The sequence below is a fragment of the Phacochoerus africanus genome, chromosome 4, assembly GCF_016906955.1.
Source record: "Phacochoerus africanus isolate WHEZ1 chromosome 4, ROS_Pafr_v1, whole genome shotgun sequence".
NCBI lineage: Eukaryota > Metazoa > Chordata > Mammalia > Artiodactyla > Suidae > Phacochoerus > Phacochoerus africanus.
Window position 1 is genome coordinate 90,211,319 of NC_062547.1, and position 24,588 is coordinate 90,235,906.

At 37.2% G+C, this 24,588-nt stretch overlaps 1 protein-coding gene across 5 annotated transcripts in view; it reads right to left on the reverse strand.

The window, feature by feature from the left end:
* Window positions 1-24,588, reverse strand: part of SSBP2 (single stranded DNA binding protein 2) — a 310,607-nt gene that overhangs the window by 259,512 nt on the left and 26,507 nt on the right. Inside the window, exon 1 of one of the 5 annotated variants that reach the window (XM_047778216.1) lies at window positions 3,971-4,050. The exons of the other annotated variants lie outside the window; for them this stretch is intronic. Within the exon in view, the coding sequence (XP_047634172.1) occupies window positions 3,971-4,014 (44 nt within the window). The 5' untranslated portion in view covers window positions 4,015-4,050. Of the gene's footprint in view, window positions 1-3,970; window positions 4,051-24,588 lie in introns of those variants that run through there. 5 annotated transcript variants of the gene reach the window in all.

Genomic DNA, 24,588 nt, shown 5'->3' on the forward strand with positions numbered 1-24,588 from the left:
TAAGTGTAATGTAAGATGGAGAGTTGGTCTTGGTTACTGAATGCTCCATGCAACTACTCTGGATAGCCATTCCTCAATTCCCGCATCATGGGAAAAAAAAAAAAAAAAATTCCACTGAAAAAAAATCAGTAAGAACTTCCAGGCAACTCTCTGGTGCCACTAGTTCTGCCCAAGATGGCAGCAGGACAGGGAGTTAAAATGATTATCCTACCATTACAGCCCTTCCACTTCCTCAATAGGCCTGATCTCTGTAATAACTGCCACAGCCTCATCTATGCCTAACTCAGTCATGGGAATGAAGAGCTGTGGGGGGAAAGTGGAAATGAAGGAAGCAGCAAGCATCTTTCAGTTCCACCAGGTTACTTACAACCAAAGATACATACAAAAGAGGAGGCCAAAAAATTATTAATCCAATGGTTGAGTAAAAAATGAAAATAGGTAAATGAGTAAAAATAAGCATGAGTTTTAAAAGAAGAGAAATAAGTGGGTTTTTTCTCTATTGTTACTTTCCAATATACTGAATCCTAACTAGAGGCTTTAAAACCAAGTTTTAAAAATGAATTAGAAACTATTTTATGAGAATAACTACAACAAAATCAATAATCTCTCTGAAACATCCTGCCTGCAAAACTGAACTACCCAGTAATTGAACTACCCACTTGAGTTGGATGTAACAATTACAGAGGAGCTATGTAAAGTGCCTAGGACAATGCCTAGTCCATTATGGTTAAAATAGTAACTATTATTATGGCGACAAATACTTTGAATATATCCATAAATAGATAAACTTGACCACATTATGAAAGTATTATAGTTCCTTTTCCTTCAAGTAGGACTTAAAGGGCTAGAAATGTAATCCTCCAAGTTTCGAAAGGCTTTAAGATTTCTGAAGTAAAACAGAATAAATGGTGGTAAATTCAATTGGCCTGATTATTTCCAATCCAGCAGCAACTTTTACTTGCAGCCCTATAAGGGCACAGACAACTATGAGAATAAATGGAAGAAAAAATCAACCCTAAATGAAGCTCTATTACAGCCCCCTGGGGTAGCTGGGTTCAGAATTGCAGGGATTCCTAAGGCTCATGTTGTCCCAGCTCCTGAGTCTCTCCACCTCTACCCCTCAACCCCATCGATGAAGCCAGAAGAAGTCAGAGGGATAATGCAGGGGAAATACTTCCTAGAATAATCAAGTAAGGAAGACTCTACAGAAATACAGAAATGTTGAATATTTCTAAAGTCTTTGTATTTCACTGTCTATCCTTGATCAATCTGAACAAATCCTCTTCTTTATTAAGCATCTATGTGTCAAACACTGTGCTAAATGATTCCACTAAAGAAGTCTCAAACAAAAAGGAACTTTTTGACTAGGCTAATCTCATAAGCTCTTTTATTTTAATAACATCAAAACAAGTCCACCAAAACATAAAAGTACTTAAGGCAACAGATATCACTGTCACTTTTCTACATTTTCTACTCTTTATTTACTTATTACTACATCATTATTTACTTCAGCAACTCTCAGAGCCTTTGACATTATGATATACATTATGGGAGTTCCCATCATGGCGCAGTGGTTAACGAATCTGACTAGGAACCATGAGGTTGTGGGTTCGGTCCCTGCCCTTGCTCAGTGGGTTAACGGTCCGGCGTTGCCGTGAGCTGTGGTGTAGGTTACAGACGCGGCTCGGATCCCGCGTTGCTGTGGCTCTGGCGTAGGCTGGTGGCTGCAGCTCCGATTGGACCCCTAGCCTGGGAACCTCCATATGCCGCGGGAGCGGCCCAAAGAAATAGCAAAAAATAAAAAATAAAAAAAAGACAAAAAAAAAAATAGGAGTTCCCGTGGTGGCACAGTGGTTAACGAATCTGACTAGGAACCATGAGGTTGTGGGTTCGGTCCCTGCCCTTGCTCAGTGGGTTAACGGTCCGGCGTTGCCGTGAGCTGTGGTGTAGGTTGCAGACGCGGATCCCGCGTTGCTGTGGCTCTGGCATAGGCCGGTGGCTACAGCTCCGATTCGATCCCTAGCCCGGGAACCTCCATATGCCGCGGGAGCGGCCCAAAGAAGTAGCAAAAAAAAAAAAAAAAAAGACCAAAAAATAAACAAATAAATAAATAAAATAAAAATAAAAATAAAAATAAAAAATAAAAATGATATACATTATGAATCTCTAAAAAGAGATGTACCATTCTATTCTATAAACCTATTTGACCTCTGAACTCTTTTATCCTAGAATACCAATTTACATGTAATGAATGTTTCACAGAGGATTATAATTTAACCATATAATTAACAGAGATGATTAGAAACAAAGAATCATGAGTAATAAGACATACTTTGAAATAAATCACTATCAATTTTTTAATTAAAGAAAAAATTTTGTTGTATTAGAAGACGACAAAAGTTATAGATTCTTCCCATGACTCAATCCTACTTATACACAGGGCTTCCACTCAAAGCAATGGAAGCTCCAGTACAGGATTCTGAAAATACAAAGTATATGAAGCTTGATGTCAATAAATTTTGAACAAAATGCAGGAATGGTATTTTTTAAAAATATGCTTATCATTTTATACTTTCATCCAGACATCTGAGCATGAGCTCTCTGCTAGTGCTCAATCCCAGTAGAGAGAATCCTTATGTCACACGAACCAGATGCCAATTCAAACTGGGTCACTACATTTTTTTTTTTTTGTCCTTTTATTATAGAAAGGTACATAGGAATTTTTTTTTGTCTCTTTTCTTTATGTCTCCTTAAACAGCTACATAGTATCTTCACAGCCTTTAGCCAACTAAGAGACCTGTGATGTACTCCAAGTTGCCATTAGAGTCTCACATTGAACCACTGGACAGTAAAAGAAATATGATTTCTCATGCTATGGCTAAACCTTAATACACTCTAGCTCTAATAACTAAGAGTAGATATTTACATATAGTCTCCACTGTTTACGACAAAAGACAAACTGGTCATTTTAATAAGGGATTTTTGTCTTCTCCCCCTTTTTCCTCACATATCTTATTCAGTATTCTTTGTGTGGTGGCTACTTTATTAAAGTGGTTCAATATTTAATTAAGGATTAAATGGTAAAGCAGTTTGCCCATTAAATTATAAAAACCTTCAGTGTTTACATAGCTCTTTAAAAATTAATTAAATAACTTAATAGAAGTTTAAAAATTAGATTTCAAAGTGAGCTTTGAGAACACACAAATTATTTTGATTGCTATTAAGCCATGACAAAATATATGCACCAGACATGACAGAACACACATGCAGTGCTAGCAACCCAGAAGGACCCCCAAAGCGCAAGCATCATCAGCCATTATCTGCACTGTCAGATGGACACTCAAAATTTGGCTATAGTGTGAGTGATTCCGTGGGGCAAGAGAAGCACTCCAGGTTATCTGAGGAGGCCTAGAGGGAAACACAACACATACTTCCAGGGAAAAAAGTCAAAATAATTACTTTAAAATTCAATCGTTTAAATTACATTCCTCTCTTAACTGCTAAGCACTGAACCTAAGTCTTTGTGTTTATTTTTCTAGTAATAGAAAACACTGGATTTATTAATGTTTTCTCTTAAAAGAGAAAAACCCAAAAAAGGCTTAATAAAGTCAGCTTATTTTAGATTATCTTTCAGTTTATTCTAAATAAATTTTGTTTTAATCTGCAGATCCAGAATTTGGTGCCAAGATTTTCCTTCCATCTGCAGACAAATTCCACATTTTATTATATTTATTATATTTTCTTGTATAATAAATATACTGAGGTAGAGCTGAAAATATTTGCTACCTAAAATGAATAAATGCCAAGAGTACCTGGCTATGGAACTTTCCTGCTGCTTTAGTTTCTTTGACATGTCAACAGAAAACTGGGAACTGAGACAGTGAGAGAATACCCAAGCCAGGCAAAAAGCCAGCAATCTGAACCATGTGAAATGGTCACATGATCAAAGCAGCAATGGTATTTGTGTTACCTAAGCAATGAGGTGGTGGGTTGGTGATTCTCCTTCTTAGTCATCTGGTGCTCCTTTGTTCTCCTTTCTCAATCCTTCCACTGTGGTATATAATTAATGATGGCATGATTACAATTTGTGAAGGGTATGGAAGGCTTTCACTATCTCTAGTTCAATAACTCCTGTAAAAACTGTAATCTTACATATGCTTTCCCAGTTACCTACAAGTCTAATGAAATACCATCTCCAGCTTCCATTTCTCTAACAAACCGCCAACTGTTCAGTTCTATCACTTATATTACATAAAAAACCATTGTCTTCCAAATTTGCACACACACACACAATTTTGGAAATGCTGGGCTAAATTTAAGTAAGTTTATTGCTGGACCACTCAGAACTTTTAAAGTGTTAGTCTGTATTGATTTATTGACATGAACGTGATATGCCACATTTTCCAATCTATTTGGCTGTAGAGACCATTCTTTAATAGAACACTTTCCATAGTACACACCTTGGAAAGCATTCATCCAAATTATTCAGTACAGAATATATATTATATATGTAGGTATAAAATATCTAAACAAATAGGTATAAACAAGTATATATATTTATATGCCTGTATGTAAAGTATGTGCATTTATATACATATGAATATGAAGCAATTCTGAATACATTAATTTATTCACTCATCCATTTACACACCCATCCCACCAGTCATTCAACAGATAGCATACAGAGTATCTATATACGTGAACATTCTTGTGCTTAGTGCTATGGAAGGTAAATCTGAAAACATGTTTAATACATTTTCTATTATTGTCTTATTAATCTCTATATGAAATATTGCAGTTTTTAAAAGCCACTTAATATATTAAAATTCTTAAAGAATCTTTTAACAGAAAACAGCTGATCCCCTTAGGAAATTATAAATGATAAACTAAGGAAACTTTTAATTCACCAAAGTGCTTTAATACTGAATGTCACAAATATAGTTTGTATTTATTTTACAAAATTTTCCAGCAGCAAGTAAAAGTACACATAATCAACTGATTTTTAAGTCTAAAAAGTTAAAATGTGTATAAAACTATATAGTTCAAGTTTTAAAAGCCATAAACACATAAAGACAATTATATGTACCCTAGTTAGATTCAACTAATCAACAGTTGTGCAATACCAATTACTTAAAATCTCTGCCTTGAACTTCACGATTTTTTAAGTCAAGCCTTCTTTCACCTCCCTTCTTTCATTCCTTTTATATTGCAAAACTATAAGAAATCTTTAAATTATTTTACCATAAATGCTTGTGTCAAGTAAAAATTAAAAACTGAAAGACATTTTAAATTGGACATATTGGGCACCCAATATACCCATGATTATTATGAGCTATACTTTAGAAACAACCTTACTTTTGTTTTAAACAAATATTACTTATAACTCCAGCTTCTACACTTTTGCTGGATCCTCCCTGTTCCTTTTCCCTTCATCTATGCAAGGTCAACAGTTTCCTAAAATTAATTCAATCCCCATTCGGTGCAGGTATTTTCAGATGATTCTTCCCTATAGGTATCTATCTCATCCATCTCAGGACTTACAGTAAGGACTTAGAGTCCACATCACTCATGGCATCTGTTATGTTACAACTTATATTGTTCTTTATACTGTCACTTAACTTTTCATGTATTATGGATTTCCATCCATCTATACTGTAATCTTTCTGGAGGCAAGGAACATTTCTTTACCTTCTTTGAATCCTATACTACACCTTCAATAAAGTAAGCACACAGAATAATAAAGTTTCACAGCTGAATGTGCAAATCTCTCATTTTGCAGATAAAAAAGGAAGCTTAGGAAAGTGAAATAACTTGCCCAAGATTATTCAGTCACTTGGGAACTGAATCAGGGTGAGAACCCAAGTGCATGGATCTAACCTAGTGTCCTCTGGTTTAGCCCATGTTAAAAGAAGTAACACATGCCCTGAAGTGCTAAAGTATACTTGTTCTCCTTCCAGTTTTGCTAAGTATAAAAAGCCAAACATGTGTATAACCAAGAACTTTGCACTGCCTCAAAATTACCATTTTCTTCAATATTAATCACTAGCCAATCCTGAGAATGATGATAATTATACATATAAGATGAAGGTGATCTGGTTAAATGTCTACTGGCCCAGAACAGAACAGCCTTTATCTTGTGAACTTCTTCCTTTTAAAGCATGATACAACTGGGGGTTGGGGTGAACAGGATTCAGTTAAACTAAATAGGTCAGTTGCCAGAGTTTTAGCTAAGCAGGAATTTATCTAAACAGTAAAGAGCTATTTGCCTTCCTCTGAATCTTACTGTTCAAGAAACCTTCTTACCATTTATTTATAGAATACCCTTTTAAAAAATAACTAGCTACTTGATAGTCTGATTAATCTAAACTTTCCTTCAGAGACTCTTCCATCATCTGCCTAAATCCTCCAGGGAAGTGGGGCCATATAGATGCACAGGAGAACAGCTGGAGCATGAAGTGACAGATTTACTTTAAGAGATTAGCCCCGAGAGAAGTACTTAGTTCTCAGTTAACTTTGTGTATTCTAACTTAAGAAAATCCCAGGGAAATAAAATTATAAACAGGGGTATTTCTACAAACTATTCATTAGATAACTCCATGGCCTTAAGAACCAGGACAAGGGATCGTTATGTCAAAAATGCCTTTCAATGGCATTAAAATAATGTCATCTGAGAGTTAACAGAGCGACAAAAATCAAATGAGTTTCTATTTAAAAAAAAAAAAAAGTTCTCATCTCCCATCACACTTCTTTTACTAAGAGGTTTAAGTGTGATTTAAATAGTTTCCAATGAAAAAAGATATGGTGGAATGCTAGCCCCCAATTACCTCAATGTGACTTTATTTTTATTTTTTATTTTTTGTCTTTTTGCTGTTTCTTGGGCCGCTTCCATGGCATATGGAGGTTCCCAGGCTAGGGGTCTAATCGGAGGTGTAGCCACCAGCCTACGCCAGAGCCACAGCAACACGGGATCCAAGCTGCGTCTGCAACCTACACCACAACTCATGGCAATGCCAGATCCTTAACCCACTGAGCAAGGCCAGGGGTCAAACCCGCAACCTCATGGTTCCTAGTCAGATTCATTAACCACTGAGCCATGACGGGAACTCCAACGTGACTTTATTTGAAACATGGTTGTTATAGATGGAATTTGCTAAGATGAGGTCATACTACAGTAGGGTGAGCCCCTAATCCAATGTGACTGGTGTCCTCATAAAAAGAGTAAATTTGGATAGAGACATGCTTAGAGAGAAGAAGATGAGAAGAACCACAGGAAGAAGACATAAAGAAGTCTGGACAGATTCTTCTTTCACAGCCCTCAGAAGAAACCAATCCTGTGAACAACATGATTTTGGACTTCTAGACTGCTGAACTATGAGAAGAGAAATTTCTGCTGTTTAAGCCACCCACTGCAGGATACTTTGTTTCAGCAGCCTTATCAAGTAATACAATAAGTAACAAGAAATAATTTGAAAGGTATCTGTAAGGTAAAGGTAAAAAAGCACTGAACTAGAAATTCAAAAGTTTTAAATGTATAACTTCTGGCATAAATCTCTGCCTCAGTTTCCTCACCTATTTCTCTTTCAGGTTGTTGTGAAGATAAGGCTTAATAACACATGTGAAAGTTCTTAAACAGTATAAAATGTTATCATCCAACATTTACAATTTACCTAATACATTTGGCTTTTAGGTAAGAAAAACAGCAAAGGTACAAAAAAGCTATCATTTTTTCCTCAGAAATGAGAGACTAATGACTTCAGATGTTAAAAGCTAAATCAAATACACAGTGCACGTTAGAGAACATCATGGTCAATACTTCCTTATCTATTAATTTTTAAAACTGCAACCCCCCCACAAAAACAAACAAAACCCATCGAAAAACATTCATAGCTCATACAATGATTAATTCATCTAACACCTGTTCTGTGTCTGCTATACTCCAGGAACTGGGTTCAATCTTAAAAGATACAGAACTCAGAGACAGGGGTCCTGACTTCAAGGAGCTCCCTCTACAGCAATGGAAATAGGAAGTAATTAAACAAAAATTCAAATAAACTGACAGAATTATGCACACAGAACAATAGAGCAGACACTTATTTGCACCTACACTTGAATACCATAATGTTCAATTTTCTGGAACTGTCAACGCTTTGCAGAGCATACATGTTAATGAAATAACTGAAAAGTTTTTCAATGTTTTTTAACTGCTGATCATTACGAGAACTATGTTCCTCAGATTTTTTTAAAAGCGGGTTTAAACAAATATTATTTTTTCTTTAAATTTGCTGTATCTGTATTTTATCATTCTTTTGTGCTGGAGAAGAGAATTATAAAGCTAGGTAACTCGGTATTTTTTATAAGAGAACACCAGAAAATTAATGTTTCAATCCTTCTTGAAAACCCTACTAAAATACACCCTCTCTTCCTCAACTATGTATGTGAGCTCTGTGTACCAATTAAAGCTGTCTTCAATGACTAAAGATTTTCCAAGTCCTTAGGAGTCAGCTGAGTATCAGTGAGCCAGGCATGGTTCTACAACCAAATACAGAACTGTGTACTGGGTTGATTTTTACCCCTAAGTGGAGGATAGCTGGGAGAGGCAGGGGCTAAAAATCAATACAATTGAATCCATTAGAAAAACACTTCTATTATAAATTGCTTTTATTTTTCTAAGGAAAAAAAAAAAAGTAAGACAACTGATCCATTTCGAATCAAAGTTAAAGACTGACTATGAATAGTCTAGTCTAAGAGCCAAACTACATAAGAGTGCAAAAGTAAGCATGAAATAGTAAAATGACTTAAAAAGTCTTTATCACCCTCTTTGTTTACTTATGTCAATAAGAACTTGAAAGCTATATTTGCAAAGGCTAAAACACAAAGCAGATAATCTCTGGATGGATAATTGAGTTGCCACTATTAGGATCTGGGAGTTGCAAAGGCAGCAGAAGCAATGGCCCCCATTTTCTGGAAGTTTAAAATTCAATGAGCAAAGAACAAGTAAATTAAATAAATTGAAACAGAAGCAAACACATAATCAACCACAGCTATGCAAATAATTCTCTTTGCATTTTTTTCTTCTGCTCTTTCACCTTTCTTTTCCATTTTTATCCCCCTTCCCCTTTTCTGACTTCTCTTCTATACTGCAATTAAGAAAATACCTCTCAAATACAGTTTCCTTCATTTTCTCCACCACCATGTGCACATTCCTAGTAATTCCTTAATAATACCTTAATCACAATTCATATCAAATCTTAATCTAGCACATGATACATAAAATACAGACATGAAAATGTAAGAAAGAAGGAAAAAGAGAAACCCTAGAAACTGGACATATTTATGCCTGATTTGATCTACAGAATTTAGGAATTAAATCATAAATGCAGAAAGAAATAGAGACTTCTAAAAGATCTGTGATTTCCAAGAATTTAATATAGAGGTTTTTTCCCTTTGTGAAAATGTTAAAACATTATCCACTTTTGTATAAGGAATTTTTTAATACGCCTTTATTTTAGAGTTGAAAAATTTATAAAAATAATACAGTGAAAAGAAACATAAAACAGTCACCATAGCCAGAGGTTTAACACTTAGAGAATTATTCTTTTGTGTATGTTAGGAGTCAGTCAGTCCTAGATGTAGTTTTCCCTCAATTAAACATTTTAATTAAAAAATTAAAAATTCATCAGAAGAAAAATAAGCAGATATAAATTCTTAACAATTTTAGACTATTAATTCAAATATTCAACCAAACAGGCAGTTCTTATACAGTGTCCTCTAATTCAGCAAATTTACTCTTTATTAAATTAGAAAAGAAAAAATTTGAAGAAGATGAACTCTATGACAAGAATTCAAATTAAGAACACCGTGGGTTAAAATAAATAAATAAAATAAACAAACAAACAAAAAACTCAAAAAACCTCCCCCTGATCCTAACTGTCATGAATTGAGTGGTAACTAGTTGTCCAACTATAACGGGATGTAAAAAGTGAACTAAGTAATGGAAGTGGATGAATGAAGATTATCTAGTAGACACCTTGGGAGAAAAAAGGTGGTTTCTTCACAAAGGCAGTGTTTTCTGATGTTTTACCCTTATTTCAATATGCCCTCACATCTTATATCACATTTCTCATCTAAATGAATCTCAAACAAGAATCTGTGCCATCAAGACTGGCACTGGCTAGTGTCACTAGCAATCAGAAGGAGGGAGATGATGATGAGCTTTTAACATGATCAAGACCTATACAGTTAAGAAATTGAGTCAAATTTTTCTGTGGAATTGCTGAATCAACATTTATTCATCATCTCCTAGAAGCTAAAATATAATATGAGGGTTTAAGAGATGGAAATAAAACTAAAAGACCTGAATTAGAAAACAACCTCTCATTCTTAATTCCAATAGGAAACTAAAAAGCACATTTCCATAGAAACAAAATGTTGCCTCAAATATAATACGAATACATAAGAGCTAAGGGAATCCCAAGCATCAGTCTCACAAGAGTGAGTTGAAATAAATGATAGATGAATTCTAAAAAGAAGTGAGAGAGCTATGCTTTAATATATGAAAAAGGCAAAAAATTTCAGAAAAAAAAGTACATTACACTCATGGATACAAGAATAAAAATCTGTTAATCAAGTAAAAAAATTAAATCTGATTCTAGGATTTGTTTATATAAATAGATTCTTTTTTAACAAATCACAATAAATAAATCCTAAAGAACAAAGTCAAGAAAATATATTTTTGAATGTACATCTGAATATGACTACATCTAATGCTCTTAAAATACGTTTAATAACAATACAAATAAAAACTTGATTCTGCTTTCTTTCAGGCATAAATTGAAATAGTTAAGAGGGTGCAGAAACCTAAAGCAAGTAAAATTCTATAAAATTAGCTCTTTACTTACATCTTGATGCAGGAAGGCAATTAAATAACTAGGTGCTTGTCTTTAAGATTTTTCTTCCAACTCCTACTAAAACAGGAAACAAAATGCCTGCCTGTTTTTAAACAACTAAACTCAACTAACTGATTCTTCTCATAAATTCTCAAGTATCTGTTCCAAAGATTCTAAAATATGGATAATTCCCCTTTAAGATAATTAATATCTGAAATCTGAAAAGGGATATTTTCCTACAGTTTACCACTTTACCAGAAATTTACCATATGCTTGAATAACGGTATAATGAAGCAGGAGGTAGCCTTTGAAAAGAATGAATCAATGCAAGTCTGATAAAAGAGGATCATTAGAAACATAACCATTTGTGGGAGTTCCTGTTGTGGCTCAGTGGTAACGAACCCAACTAGGATCCACAAGGATGCAGGTTTGATCCCTGGCCTCGCCCAGTGGGTTAAGGATCCAACATTGATGTGAGCTGTGGTATAGGTTGCAGATGTGGCTTGGATCTCACGTTGTTGTGGCTGTGGTATAGGCCAACAGCTGCAGCTCCAATTTAACCCCTAGCCTGGGAATTTCCATATGCCATGGGTGTGGCTCTAAAAAGATATATAAAGATATATACATATATATATATACATACACACACACACACACATATATATACACATTTGTATAAGGAGGGGAAAAGTAGAGCTTTTAGGACACGTCAGAAAATTCTAAGTAACAAATAACTTATCTTCAGATAAATCATCAAAAGGAAAGTATTTTTATGTCTGCAGACTATTTGAGATAAATAATGCATAAACAGATACATGACTTCTAGTGGACAAGTAAAATTGATTATTCTGCCTGATAGGAGAAAATTCAAATCTTTATCTCAAACAAGAGATAACCTCAATAGTACATGGAGGTAGGATAGCAAAACAGTTAAGAATGTGGGTTCTGGGGTGTTCCCTTTGGGATTCAGTGGTTAATGAACCCAACTAGGATCCATGAGGATTTGGATTTAGTCCCTGGCCTTGCTCAGTGGGTTAAGGATTCGGCACTGCCATGAGCTGTGGTGTAAGTAGCAGATGCAGTTTAGATCCCATGTGGCTATGGCATAGGCCAGCGACTGTAGCTCTGATTTGACTCCTAGCCTGGGAACCTCCATATGCTATGGGTGTGGCCCTAAAAAAAAAAAAAAAGAATAAAAGAATGTGTGTTCTGGAGCAGACTACTTAGATTCATACCTATTGTATGATCCTGGAATCCCACTCCTGGGCATATTTCTAATTCAAAAAGAGAAACACACCCCAATATTCACTGCAGCACTACAATAGCTAAGACATGGAAGCAACCTAAATGTCCATTGACTGATGAATGGATAAAGAAGATATGGTACATATATACAATGGAATATTACTGAATCATGAAAAAGAATGAAATAATGCCATTTGAAGCAACATGGATGGCTCTAGAGATATCATGCTAGGTGAAGTAAGGCAAATAAAGACAAGTATCATATGCTATCACTTATATGCAGAATCTAAAAAAAATGATATAAATTAATTTATGTACAACACAAAAACAGACTCACAGACATAGAAAACAAACTTATGGTTACCAAAGAGGAAATGGGGGAGAGAGGTAAGTCAGGAGCTTAGGATTAACAGATACACAGGTGCTGTACACCTGAACATTTAATTTCTTTTTTTTTTAAAGAGTGTGCATTCTAGAGCCAGACTACCTAGATTCATCTTCTTACTCCTCCACTTCTAGTTTAGCTGTGATGACTATGGAAAAATTATATGTTTCTATGCCTCAATTTCTTCATCTATAAAAAGGAAATAATAACAGTACCTTCTCCAAAAAGTTAGTCTGAAGTTTAAATATGTTAAGTGGAGAACTTAGGTAATGCTTGGCAATGCAACTGTAAACTATTTAAGCTATTTTTATCATCACTCTTGCTATTATTAGAGCCTAATACAAAAATACCTATATTGAAGCTTCAGACATTACCTGTTGTAGCTATCATTAACCAACAGCTCTTCAAGTAAAATATCAAAAGTTATGACCTGAATAAGTCATATTAAAAGGGGTTGGCTATCAATTAGGAACATGCCTAAATCATCTACTATATGTGAGAAAAGGAAAAAGATCTTATCTTCAGAAAATTAAGATTTCAGATTTATGATAAAGATAGTGGGCTAAACACTCTCCCACCAAATGACAGCAAAGGTTTCTTTTTTAAAAAAAAGGCTTAAATTTACAAGGGCATAGAGTCCAGGATATGAGACAACAATAACAAAATTATAGTAAATGTCTTTTCAGATCTAAGAAATCTGAATACTAAGCAGACAAAAATGGAAAGGAAGAACAACTCAATTCACATGACAGAATCTCCAAAAGACAAAGAAGGATTATGAACAGGTTAAAAATCTGCTTGAAAAGCTGTCAGCTTCCCAATTCCCCATTTCACCTCTCCATAACACCAGTTAGGTTAACGCTCCTCCCCTACCCCTACAGAACACTGGAGGCTTATTTTCTGGAGGAGACTGTTAAATGATCTCATTATTACTGGATGACATAAGGCAAGTTTAGATCATACATATCACACACACACACACACACACACACGAGAGAGAGCGGGAGATGTTAGAATAAAAAGAAAATTTATGTGTTCCTTCCCCAATTTGGTTTTCAAAACACTAAAGGCAGGCTATGCCCTCCAGTCAGGTAATAAAAAGTCTTCTTTGGGCAATCTAAGCAGCCTAAAACAAACTACCTAAAAAAATGGACATCAGAGATTCTCCAACTGAACAGCTCTGTCAAGTTACCATCAAAGACTACAAGAGTGATATTTATAAGCCTACAAGCCTCATCCAGAGACAAAGAACTAGTGGTCAATAGAACACTTTTTAGAATGTGTAAGTGAACAGATTAGCCAAGGATCACCGCACATGTAAGGAGAGCTTAAACAAGACGGAGACCAAAGTAAGCAAACAAAAAATATGAAAAGAGAAGAAAATTTCTCAAAACTATCATTAATAACCTTCAAAGAGATAAAACAGTAAAAGTCTCAATGAAACAAGAATAGGACAGTATTTTTAAAATGTAGCAGTCTAGTAACAGGAAAATTTTTTAAATCTACAGATGGTTGGAGTTCCCGTCGTGGCGCAGTGGTTAACAAATCCAACTAGGAACCATGAGGTTGCGGGTTCGGTCCCTGCCCTTGTTCAGTGGGTTAAGGATCCGGCGTTGCCCTGAGCTGTGGCATAGATTGCAGACGCGACGCAGATCTCTCGTTGCTGTAGCTCTGGCATAGGCCGGCAGCTACAGCTCCGATTCGACCCCTAGCCTGGGAACCTCCACATGCCGCGAGAGTGGCCCAAGAAATGGCAAAAAGACAAAAAAAAAAAAAAAAAAAACTACAGATGGTTGGAAGATAACTGAAGAAACCTCCCAATAAAACAAACCCCAAATGAAAGATGTGAAAAGCAACTGAAGGGAAAAGATAAAATAATTGGAGACCAGTCCAAGTTCTGACAACATCCAAAGAAAATAGGAATTCTAAAAAGAGAGAGAATAAGAGAATTGAGGAAAGGAAATAAAAAAAAACCTAACTCAATAAAACTGCCCTGGAATAGGGCCTGATTTTCTAAATACTCAGGACGCTGCTGAACAATGTCCTCCATCCACCACAGGAGGACTCAACCAAGAGGAAATCAGGTAATGGGGGATCCAATGTAAGAAAGAAGCAAAAGGAATCCCTAGGATGATGGAGATGATGGGAAAGGAAGGGTCTAGGATAACAACTATCAAAAAGACCAGGAGAATAGCCAGCATAGATTAGAACAGGTCAATGAGATGGAGATCTACATCCTCAAGAAAATAAAAGGAATAGAATAATTAAGAGGCTATTTACACAACAAGGTAGAATGTGGGGATAAATTAATAAGTGCAGGGAAAAGTGAGCTACCTTTTAATCCATTCCAGGAACAAAACTGTATAGAAGAAAGAAAGAGTAATCATAAACTACTACTACAAGGCAGAGCTATGAAAAGTGCTAACATCATGATAATAATGAAAACAGTAAATACTCCTCTAACCAAAATTAGAATAAGTAATGAGAGGACAGGGAGTTCCCTTCGTGGCTCAGCGGAAACGAATCTGACTAGCATCCATGAGGATGCAGGTTCAATCCCTGGCCTCGCTCAGTTGGTTAAGGATCTGGTGTTGCCATGAGCTGTGGTGTAGGTCACAGATGAGGCTCACATCCTGAGTTGCTGCGGCTGTGGTGAAGGCCGGCAGCTACAGCTCTGATTTGACCTCTAGCCTGGGAACCTCCCTATGCCATGGGTGTGGCCCTAAAAAGACACACACACACACACACACACACACACACACACACACACACACACACAAAAGGAATGAGAGGATAGGAAGGCAAGAAATATATACATGGGAATTCCTGCTGTAGTGCAGTGTGTTAAGGTACGGGTTCAATCCCTGGCCTAGAGCAATGAGTTACAGGATCCAGCTTTGCCACAGCTGCAACCTGTGGAACTTCCTTGTGCCATACTTTAAAAAAAAGAAAAGAAAAGAAATGTGGATGTGGATGTGGAAACACAACAAATGAGAGAACAAAATTCTCATCTTCAACTGTGGGAAGTCAAGAGCATCTAAAAAGATCAAGCAGCAGCAATATAAGTTTGTTATTTGGAGATAAGACAGTAAATAGTAAAAGTTAAAATTGTTGAAGGTAGTTTCCCCTAAGAAACAGAAAATGGGATAAGGGTGAGAGTAGACAAGGTAATTTCCCATTACAAGCCTCAAAGAATTTCTGGCACTCTTTAAACAATGTGTGTGTAAAACATTTAAAAAATGCATATAAAACATTGATAATATTAAATCAAAACAGAAAATCTTTCCTCATACATGCTGTTTGGAAATTGCACAGAGACTAAAAATAAAATAATTTTGCCATTTAAATGAAATATATTGCTGTGTTGCCTTAGAATATTTTTGCTACATAAACACACTTACATAGAATTTTTAAAAATTGAGGATTTGTGCTGAATATGCAAATTTATATAATTTTTTTCAATTAACATTGTATCATGACTATTTTTGATGTCCTTAAATACTCTTTTAAAATACTGTACTATTCCACTTTATCCTCCAGGATCACATATTTAATCATTTGCCTATTTTAGCTTTAGTATATAAATGGTTAACAAAGTTCTCCCTTCTCAAACCCCCATCCCTTGACTTAGGATATCTTTCCTGATTTTCTTCCTCTCTCTAGCCACTTCTGTCTCTCCTTCATGGAATCCCTCTCCTCAGCCTACCCCTTAAATGTTGGTGTCCCTCAGGACTTTATCCTCCGTTTCTTCTCCATAACAACGTGACACCACGATAAATGACAACCCCAGAGTTCCATTAATTCTACTTTTAAATAACTTAAATCTACCAACTTCCATCCATGACCATATCCATCCTAGAGTCCAAACTCTCATTATCACCATCCTAGAGTCCTAACTGATCTCCCAGATTCCATTTCTGCTCCCTTCCACAGCATTCTCCACCTAACAATCAGAATCTTTTTGAAACACAAATCTAATCTCACAGCACCCTCCTTAAAACTTTTCAATAGCTTTCTGTTGTTTAAAAGTAAATTCCCAAATGCTTTCTTGCCTACAAGGTCCTGAATAATCTGGCCCATGTCAACTTCTCTTCATTTCACACCACTCTCTCTCTGGTTCCCCGCAGTCTAACCACACTGGTCTTTCTGTTCTTTGAGCTTACCAGGATCTCTCCTGCCTGGAGCCCTTGGCACATGCAGTTTCCTCTGCCTGAAACAATTCTCCCCCCTTCCCCACAACTCTTGGCTAACCCCTATTCATCCTGAATGAGACCCTCAAGTTGCTCATTTTATCCTATGTAAACAATGCCCCCTGGGGATGGGCAACACTAGAGCTCTAAAATCTAAGACAGGCAGCACTTTATTTTATTTTATTTATTTATTTATTTTTGGCTTTTTGCTATTTCTTTGGTCTGCTCCTGTGGCATATGGAGGTTCCCAGGCTAGGGGTCGAATCAGAGATGTAGCCACCGGCCTACGCCAGAGCCACAGCAACGCGGGATCCGAGCCGCGTCTGCGACCTACACCACAGCTCATGGCAACGCTGGATCGTTAACCCACTGAGCAAGGGCAGGGACTGAACCCGCAACCTCATGGTTCCTAGTTGGATTCGTTAACCACTGCGCCACGATGGGAACTCCAGGCAGCACTTTAATAAAAGAATTTGCAATTTTTTCTGTTTAATGTCTGTGTCCCATGGAAATGTAAACTGCATGACAACAACTCTTTATTCAATGCTGGTTCCTCAGCATCTAGCATAGTGCTTTTCCTAAGTAGGTATTCATCTGCTGAAAGAATAAATGACACCCAAACCTCTATCCTGGTGTTCAAAACGCTACTAAATTCTAAATCTTTATAATCAACCATGATCTCCACCTAGATGCCCTGTAGGTACCTCAATAGAACATATTCAAGCCTGTCAGATATTATCTCCCTGACAACCTTTATTTCCCTCATGCTTATCTTCCCATTAATGGCATCCTGTCAATGCTGCTCAAGATTTTTTTTGAATTTGTCCCCTCTTCTTCATCTACTTTGTCAAAGCTGTTAGTTTAGACCCTTACCAAATCTTACCTGAATTCACACTGGCTTAATTAGGAGCTCCACACCTCCAGCATCAATCTCACATGTCTTCCAACCTCAGTGCCAACATAATGATTTTTTAACTAGAAAAGCCTTGGTCCTATCACTCCCACACTAAGACCTCTTCAAGGACCTTTCTACCCTGTGTGAAGTACTCCCGAGGCAATACCACTACAATACTAGCAGTTCACTGAATGCAACAAACCCTTGTGCTTTTATCCTTTTTAGTCCCTCTACCTGTATGTCCATCTTTTCTTACCAATTTTGCTAACTTTTTAAGACTCAACTTAGAGGTAGGCTCCTTCCAGAAGACTTTTCCTAACCACCTCACCCTAGGCTGAGTTGTGCACCCTTCTTCTGCATCTCCATGGCAACCTGGGCATCGCAGCATTTATTACATTATTAACAGAATTTACTTTCTTCCCCTCCATTCAGTCCTCAGTGGACAAAGTGCTATGTGTTGTTTCATCTTAGTATTCCCAGAGACTATTTAATAGTGAGCTCCCCCAAACTCTTTGCAGCATGATTGCCTAACAAAATGACTTCATTAATAGTAGAAAGTTTGGCATAAATTTTCTAATTTTTGCACAATTAAGAAAACTTATGGCTTGAACCTCACTAGAAGAACTTTACATTTTAAAATCTCCTGTAGTTAATTGTTCTTTAAATACTATACTTACAGTTCTAAAACTTAAGAAAAACAGGATATACTTATTGACTCTTCATACAACCTGTATTAAAAGACTCTCCTCTATTGATCTCTCACAGTCCTGTATGTCTTGTTGGATACGCCAGAAATGCAAGGTCCTGATCACTCCACCATGGTTGTGTTTGCAGTGAGCAACCCCGGAGGATGAGGTATCATCACCTTCCGGGGACAAAGAGCAGTCTTGGTTACTATAAAAGCAGTGGAGTTCTCATCCTCGGTGTCCCTCAGCAGGAGCCTACCATATGTTAGAGATCTATCTGTACCATATTTCATCTCTTCCATGGGACTTGGGGGCAGGGAATCTCTTGTCTTCTAACAGCATTCATGAAACAGGAACAGGCCACTTATAAGCAGAGTGAATCAAATTTCCAACCCACCAACTTGCCTGTTACCAATTCACAGACCTCTGGGATCAAATATATGACATTTAAACTAAGGAACAGCACTGCCATTTCTTCCTGGCCATCCGTTTAAAAAATACAATAGATGAAAATCCACGTTCCCCACAAAATTCAATTTACTATACATTTCAAGATTTTCCACCTGCTTCTTTATACTCTTTTACTGCTTCAACTCTTTTATCCACAACCAAATAAATTTCATGATTCTACTTTTCACTTCTTTTATAATGTATATTCCTTAAAATGGAAGTTTTCCAGTATATTGTCTTTCCAGTCATAAGATATAAAACCCACACCTGAAATATTCACAAAGCCTACCCAAGAGGTACCAGAAGCAATCAATGGACAATATATTGTTGTGGTCTCTCCACATAAAAAAGGTCATCAATATATAGCTGAAGCATGTTGGTACCTCCTCTGAGTTGAGTTAGAGAACTCTAGATTGAGTTCTAATCTTTTAAGACCCTGAGAACTCTTCTGTACCATCCTATGGATGCTACATATGCCTTTTCATAATTTATAAGTTTTTCTTTTTGATAATAGACTTTCATATCTTCCCAGACATTAAGTAAACAACTAAGAAATTATACTTCTGAAAAAGGCAGGGAAAGGAGACAAGGGAAGCTCATAGTGACACCTTATCAATAGGGAAATATTTTTTAGAAACTTATATAAGAAGAAGTAGATGGAGGAAGGAAGAAACGACCTGAATTCTCACTGTGGAAATAATATAAATCATGTACCACAGGAGTTCCTATTGTGGCTTAGTAGGTTAAGAACCCAGCTAGAATCCATGAGGATACGGGTTCAATCCTTGGCCTTGCTCAGTGGGTTAAGGATCTGGTGTTGCCATGAGCTGCGATGTAGGTCACAGATGCAGCTCAGATCTGGTGTTGCTGTGGCTGTGGTGTAAACCAGCAGCTACAACTCCGATTCAATCCCTAGTCTGGGGACTTCCATATGCCACAGGTGTGGCCCTAAAAAGAAAACAAAGTAAAAAAAAAAAAACATGTACCACAGAGATAGAGTTCAGAGAGCTAACTGGTATGAGCAGATCTAAGGTGGCAGAGTAGCAAAGAAAAACTCATACCTAAGCTGAGAAAAATAAAAAAGTGATTAAAAAGCAACAACAACAAAAAGACAACAGAGACAATGATTAGCTTTGGAAGCAGGCAAAGTAGGCTAGCTCTCACCAGGTCATCTGGCAACGATCAATCAGCCTCCTACTAGAAGCAGAGCTCAGGCTCTTGTGGGAAACCTAAGCGAAAAAAATTCTCCATATTCAAAGGAAATCAACTGAGACTTAAGAAATCAGGAAGCTGGTGGAGGGGGAGGGTTGCACAGCTTCAATGAGCAAACTCTGAGCTGATGTTCTAAATTAGTTAAATTTATTAACACAACTGTGACAAGATTATAAATTCTGCATTTCAGATATTCCCAGGAATGCCACATACGAGAAGAGAATGTGTCAACTTGTCAATATTCCATGAGATTAAATCCTTAGGGGAATCTATGTAAGAAATCCACTGACTACGGTCTTCCCCAGTATATAGATACAGTAATGCCATAGCCATTAAGTCTATAAGCTTCCTGAACACATTAAAGCACTTTGGGCCACAGAAACTCCAATGAAAACTTCTACGGCCATTTCTAACCTAGACACTGCTATAAACCCCTTACATAAATCTTTAACTTTAAAATACAACTGATATTTAGTGAACACTAAATTTATGATTTTTCTCCATTTTCCCTCCACTTGCATTTTTTATAAAACCATGAACACATTTTTGCCAGAATTATATAATATCATCTTTTCTTTGGTAAAAATTTATTATGTTTATTCCTGCAGTGTTTCTCCTGAAGCATACTTGTTTATACATAGGATCCAGATGAGGTCGCCGCAGGTTTCAAAACAGAGTGTGATAATAACCTCCTGCTACAGAAATCCACAGGCTGTTTTTGGGTCTTAGTCAGCAGCCTTCTGGGGGATCTGGCTCTATGTCTTCTGCAGCAGTGAGTAGCTGCTGGTGGGCTTCCCTCTGAGGTTGCGCAGGTCCCCTTCTCCAGAACTTAAGAGCCCCCAATGCTCCTTCCCTTCCCCACCACATCTCCCATTCTCCATGAAGAGCTAAAGCCAACCCCAAAGGAGGGGCCAGGTTATTATCTTCATCCAGCCCAGCCTGTACTTCTCAGAAGGGAGGGTCTGCATGGACTTCTCAATATTCACAACAAAGGGGGTGGAAGGAAAAAGTGTAGAACATGGCTTCTCACAGTAACAGTGAGAACACCACAGGCACCCACGGTCTTTCTACTTATCTGGATTATGAACCTGAATTGAGGCTCGGCCAGAGGTAGCTGAAGGGGGACTCCAAAAGAGAGCTGCGCCCATGATTTAAAATGTGCCCAGGATGTGTTTTCATCGAGTATATGAAGATGACAGACATGGAGACAACCGCCTTTAAAAGAAAAGTTTATTACAGTTCCCAAGAAGGGGCAGGTCGGTCAAGGAGGAAGAAAGATCAAGGCGAAAACATGGACACAAGCCTTTATTGTAGTTTTCTCAGAAAAGGCAAAGTAGGGCAAAGTAAATCGTTTAGGATTGGCAAGTCTGAATCATTTCGGCAGCCTCGAGGGCCTAGGGACTGCCCCTAGTTGGCTGCTACCTGGCCTTTGGGTGCAACTAGGGCCAAGGGATGGTTGCTCAGTAGAGGTGGTGTGTAAGGGCTCTGGACTGGTTGGTTTGTATACGAAAGGCAGAGGCACAGGGAGTGTAATCTCGAGGAACCCTAGCTATCTCGAGGGTTTAGCTAGCCCTGGCGGTGAGGGGGCGGGCAATCTGCCCCTAGTCAGCAAGGCTCCAAGGTGTCAAAGCATCATAAAACACAGAAAATAAAAAATATGATTTGCTCATCTAGTTCGCACTTTTTTCATAAATTCTGGTACCACGGCCCATTCTGAGCTAAAGAGTTTTCCTAAACTTAAGAAGCCCTCCTGGAAGCACTACCAAGCCATCTCTTGTGTTCCCATTACCTTGCATTGGCAGAAATTATATCAGAGTAGTCACTTCAAATGGTCTTCCCTTGGTCTTACATTGTTTGTTGTTTACATCACAATTTGAAATCTGTGTCTCAATCCATCGAGATGATGGCATGGCCTTTGTTATAACTTCTGAAGAAGGCACACTACTGCTGTCAGATTCATTCAGAACATTAAAGCTTCAGGTGCTAAAAAAGCACACACTCTAAGCTTTTCAAGCTAGACTGTTAGCTACTGTTTAGATGTTTCCATAAAATTTCAACAAAAGAAACACAAAAATAATGCCTCCGATTTCAAAGACATCACTAGTGTTTATCATCTTCTGGAAGGAAGGCAAGAAAGCTGACTAGATAAATATCAAAGCATCCCCCGCCTTCTCTGTTGCTAAGTGTTTGAACACAGTTTTTGTTCTACTTTAAAATGCCATCAGTCATGCACTCTTAGAATTCATAATTTGGCTTTAACCATTGTTCAGTGCAGTAGATTTTTAGCCATTGGAAAAACTTAAACCTCTACAATGATTTTTTTTAACTGGTAGGATTCATTTCACTGTTGAACTATTATACATGCTGCCTGATTATTCCATGTAAAAGAAAAATGAGATCTGTTTAAAGCCCACACAAATAATATCAATAACCAGGGATTTTCCTTTTGCCATGCTGTTTTCACAATCACAGGCATGCTTGCTATGTAACAGAATCCTTGTGAAACAAAATATTAGGTAAAATAGTGGTTTTAAAACAAAACTAAGTGGGGAAAAAAGTAACCAGATATACAGACAGGGTCAGTTCCACATTCTCTAGTATATTTATCAACCACTCAGTTTAGTACCATTTTCAGAAATTTTAGAAAATAGTCACAATAGTAGGAGACCTGAAATCTGCCAGCTACAAATCAAGTTTGGATGGATACTATAAAAAAAATTAAGACTACTACTTGATGGAATGGTTAGTCATAGCAACAAAATAAGTCAGCTATTTAATCCTTCTAGATCAGGATTAAGACTCACAGGATCTAAAAATTTTCCAACATACTTTTCTTAACTTCTGAAGAACTCTTCCAACTCAGACAATAAGCAAACAATGGAACAGATTATACTTCAATGTCTAAAATCAAAAAGGATTAATGTCTAGAATATTCAAGGAACTCCTCCCATATAGGGAAAATGGGCAAATGATATAAATAGAAAATTCACATTTATTCACTCAGCAAACGTAAGCTGAGGACCTACTATTTTAAGTGCTAGGATTATAGGTGTGTACAAAGAATACACCTGCCTTCAAGGAACTTGAGTGGGAGAAGAAATACATAATAAAATTAATATACTATGTTTTGTTGTGATAAATATTATGAAGAAAGATAAAAGAGAACAAAGATAGAGGTGATGAAGAGTACTCTTTTAGATAAGATGGTCGAGGGTATGATATTTAAGTAGATGGTCAAGGGTATGATATTCAAGCAGGGTTTAAATTCATTCACTCATTTCCTTCCCTCACTCTGAACAAAGTGAGTGAGCCAAAGAAGCAAGGAGAAAGTGTTTTCTAGGCAGAAGAAACAGTAAGAACAAAAGGCTCATAGAGTAACACATAAAGTACATGAAAAGATAACCAAACTCAGGGAGTTCCCAGAAATCTGACTAGCACTCATGAGGACACAGGTTCGATCCCTGGCTTCACTCAGTGGGTTAAGGATCTGGTGTTGCCATGAGCTGCAGTGTAGGTTGTAGACTCGGCTCAGATCTGGCATTTCTGTGGCTGTGCTACAGCTCTGATTGGACTCCTAGCCTGGGCGCCTCCATATGCCACAGGTGTGGGCCTAAAAAGACTAAATTAAAAAAAAAAAAAAGATAACCAACCTCACTAATAATCAGAGAAAGGAAAATTTAAATAATGATATACCACTTTAAAAACAGCAGACCAGAGAAAATATCATGTGAGAGAATACCAAGTGTCAGCAGAAATGAAAATACAGGGAACTCTCATGTACTGCTGGTTAGAGTGTGAAGAGATACAGCCATTCTGGAAAGCAAGCTGGCAGTACTTAGTGAAATGATGAATGTGTAGACCCTATGATCCAGAGGTCTTACCCTGGAAAAGTCAGAGCTCTCCCCAAAGCCATTAAGAAAACAGGTATGAAAATGAAAATCACAGGAGTTTCTGTCCTGGTTCAGTGAAAACAAATCTGACTAGTATCCATGAGGACGCAGGTTTGATCTCTGGCCTTGCTCAGTGAGTTAAGGATTCAGTGTTGCCGTGAGCTGTGCTGTAGGTCACAGATGTGGCTCGAAACTGGCGTTGCTGTGGTTGTGGTGTAGGCTGGCAGCTACAGCTCCAATTCGACCCCTAGCCTGGGAACCTCCATATGCTGCGGGTGTGGCCCTAAAAAGACAAAAAATAAAGATTTAAAAAAAAAAAGAAAATGGAAATCACAGAGGTGTGTGGGGTAACCAGAAGTTAGAGGCAGCCTTGGTGATCATCATCAGAGGACCAGAGAAGATGTTGTAGATGCACACTCTGAAATATCTGAAGAAGTTTCAACTTCAGATTCAAATGGATATATTTTTTTAAAGTACTAAGAACTGAAATACAGGGGGGGGAAAACCCTCAGATTTGCTTCGAAATAATACAGTTTTTCGATGTGGAGTTGTGGAGGGGTTAGAAATAGTTATCAAGCAAGACTGGCTATGAGTTGATCACTGTTGATACTGAATGATAGATACAAGGGGGTTTGTTATACTATTCTCTCCACACTTGTATGTTTGAAATTTTCCATCATAAAAGGCATTTTTTAGAGTGTTGAGTGAAAAAAGAAACAGATCTATAGCAGAATATCATTTATACAAAT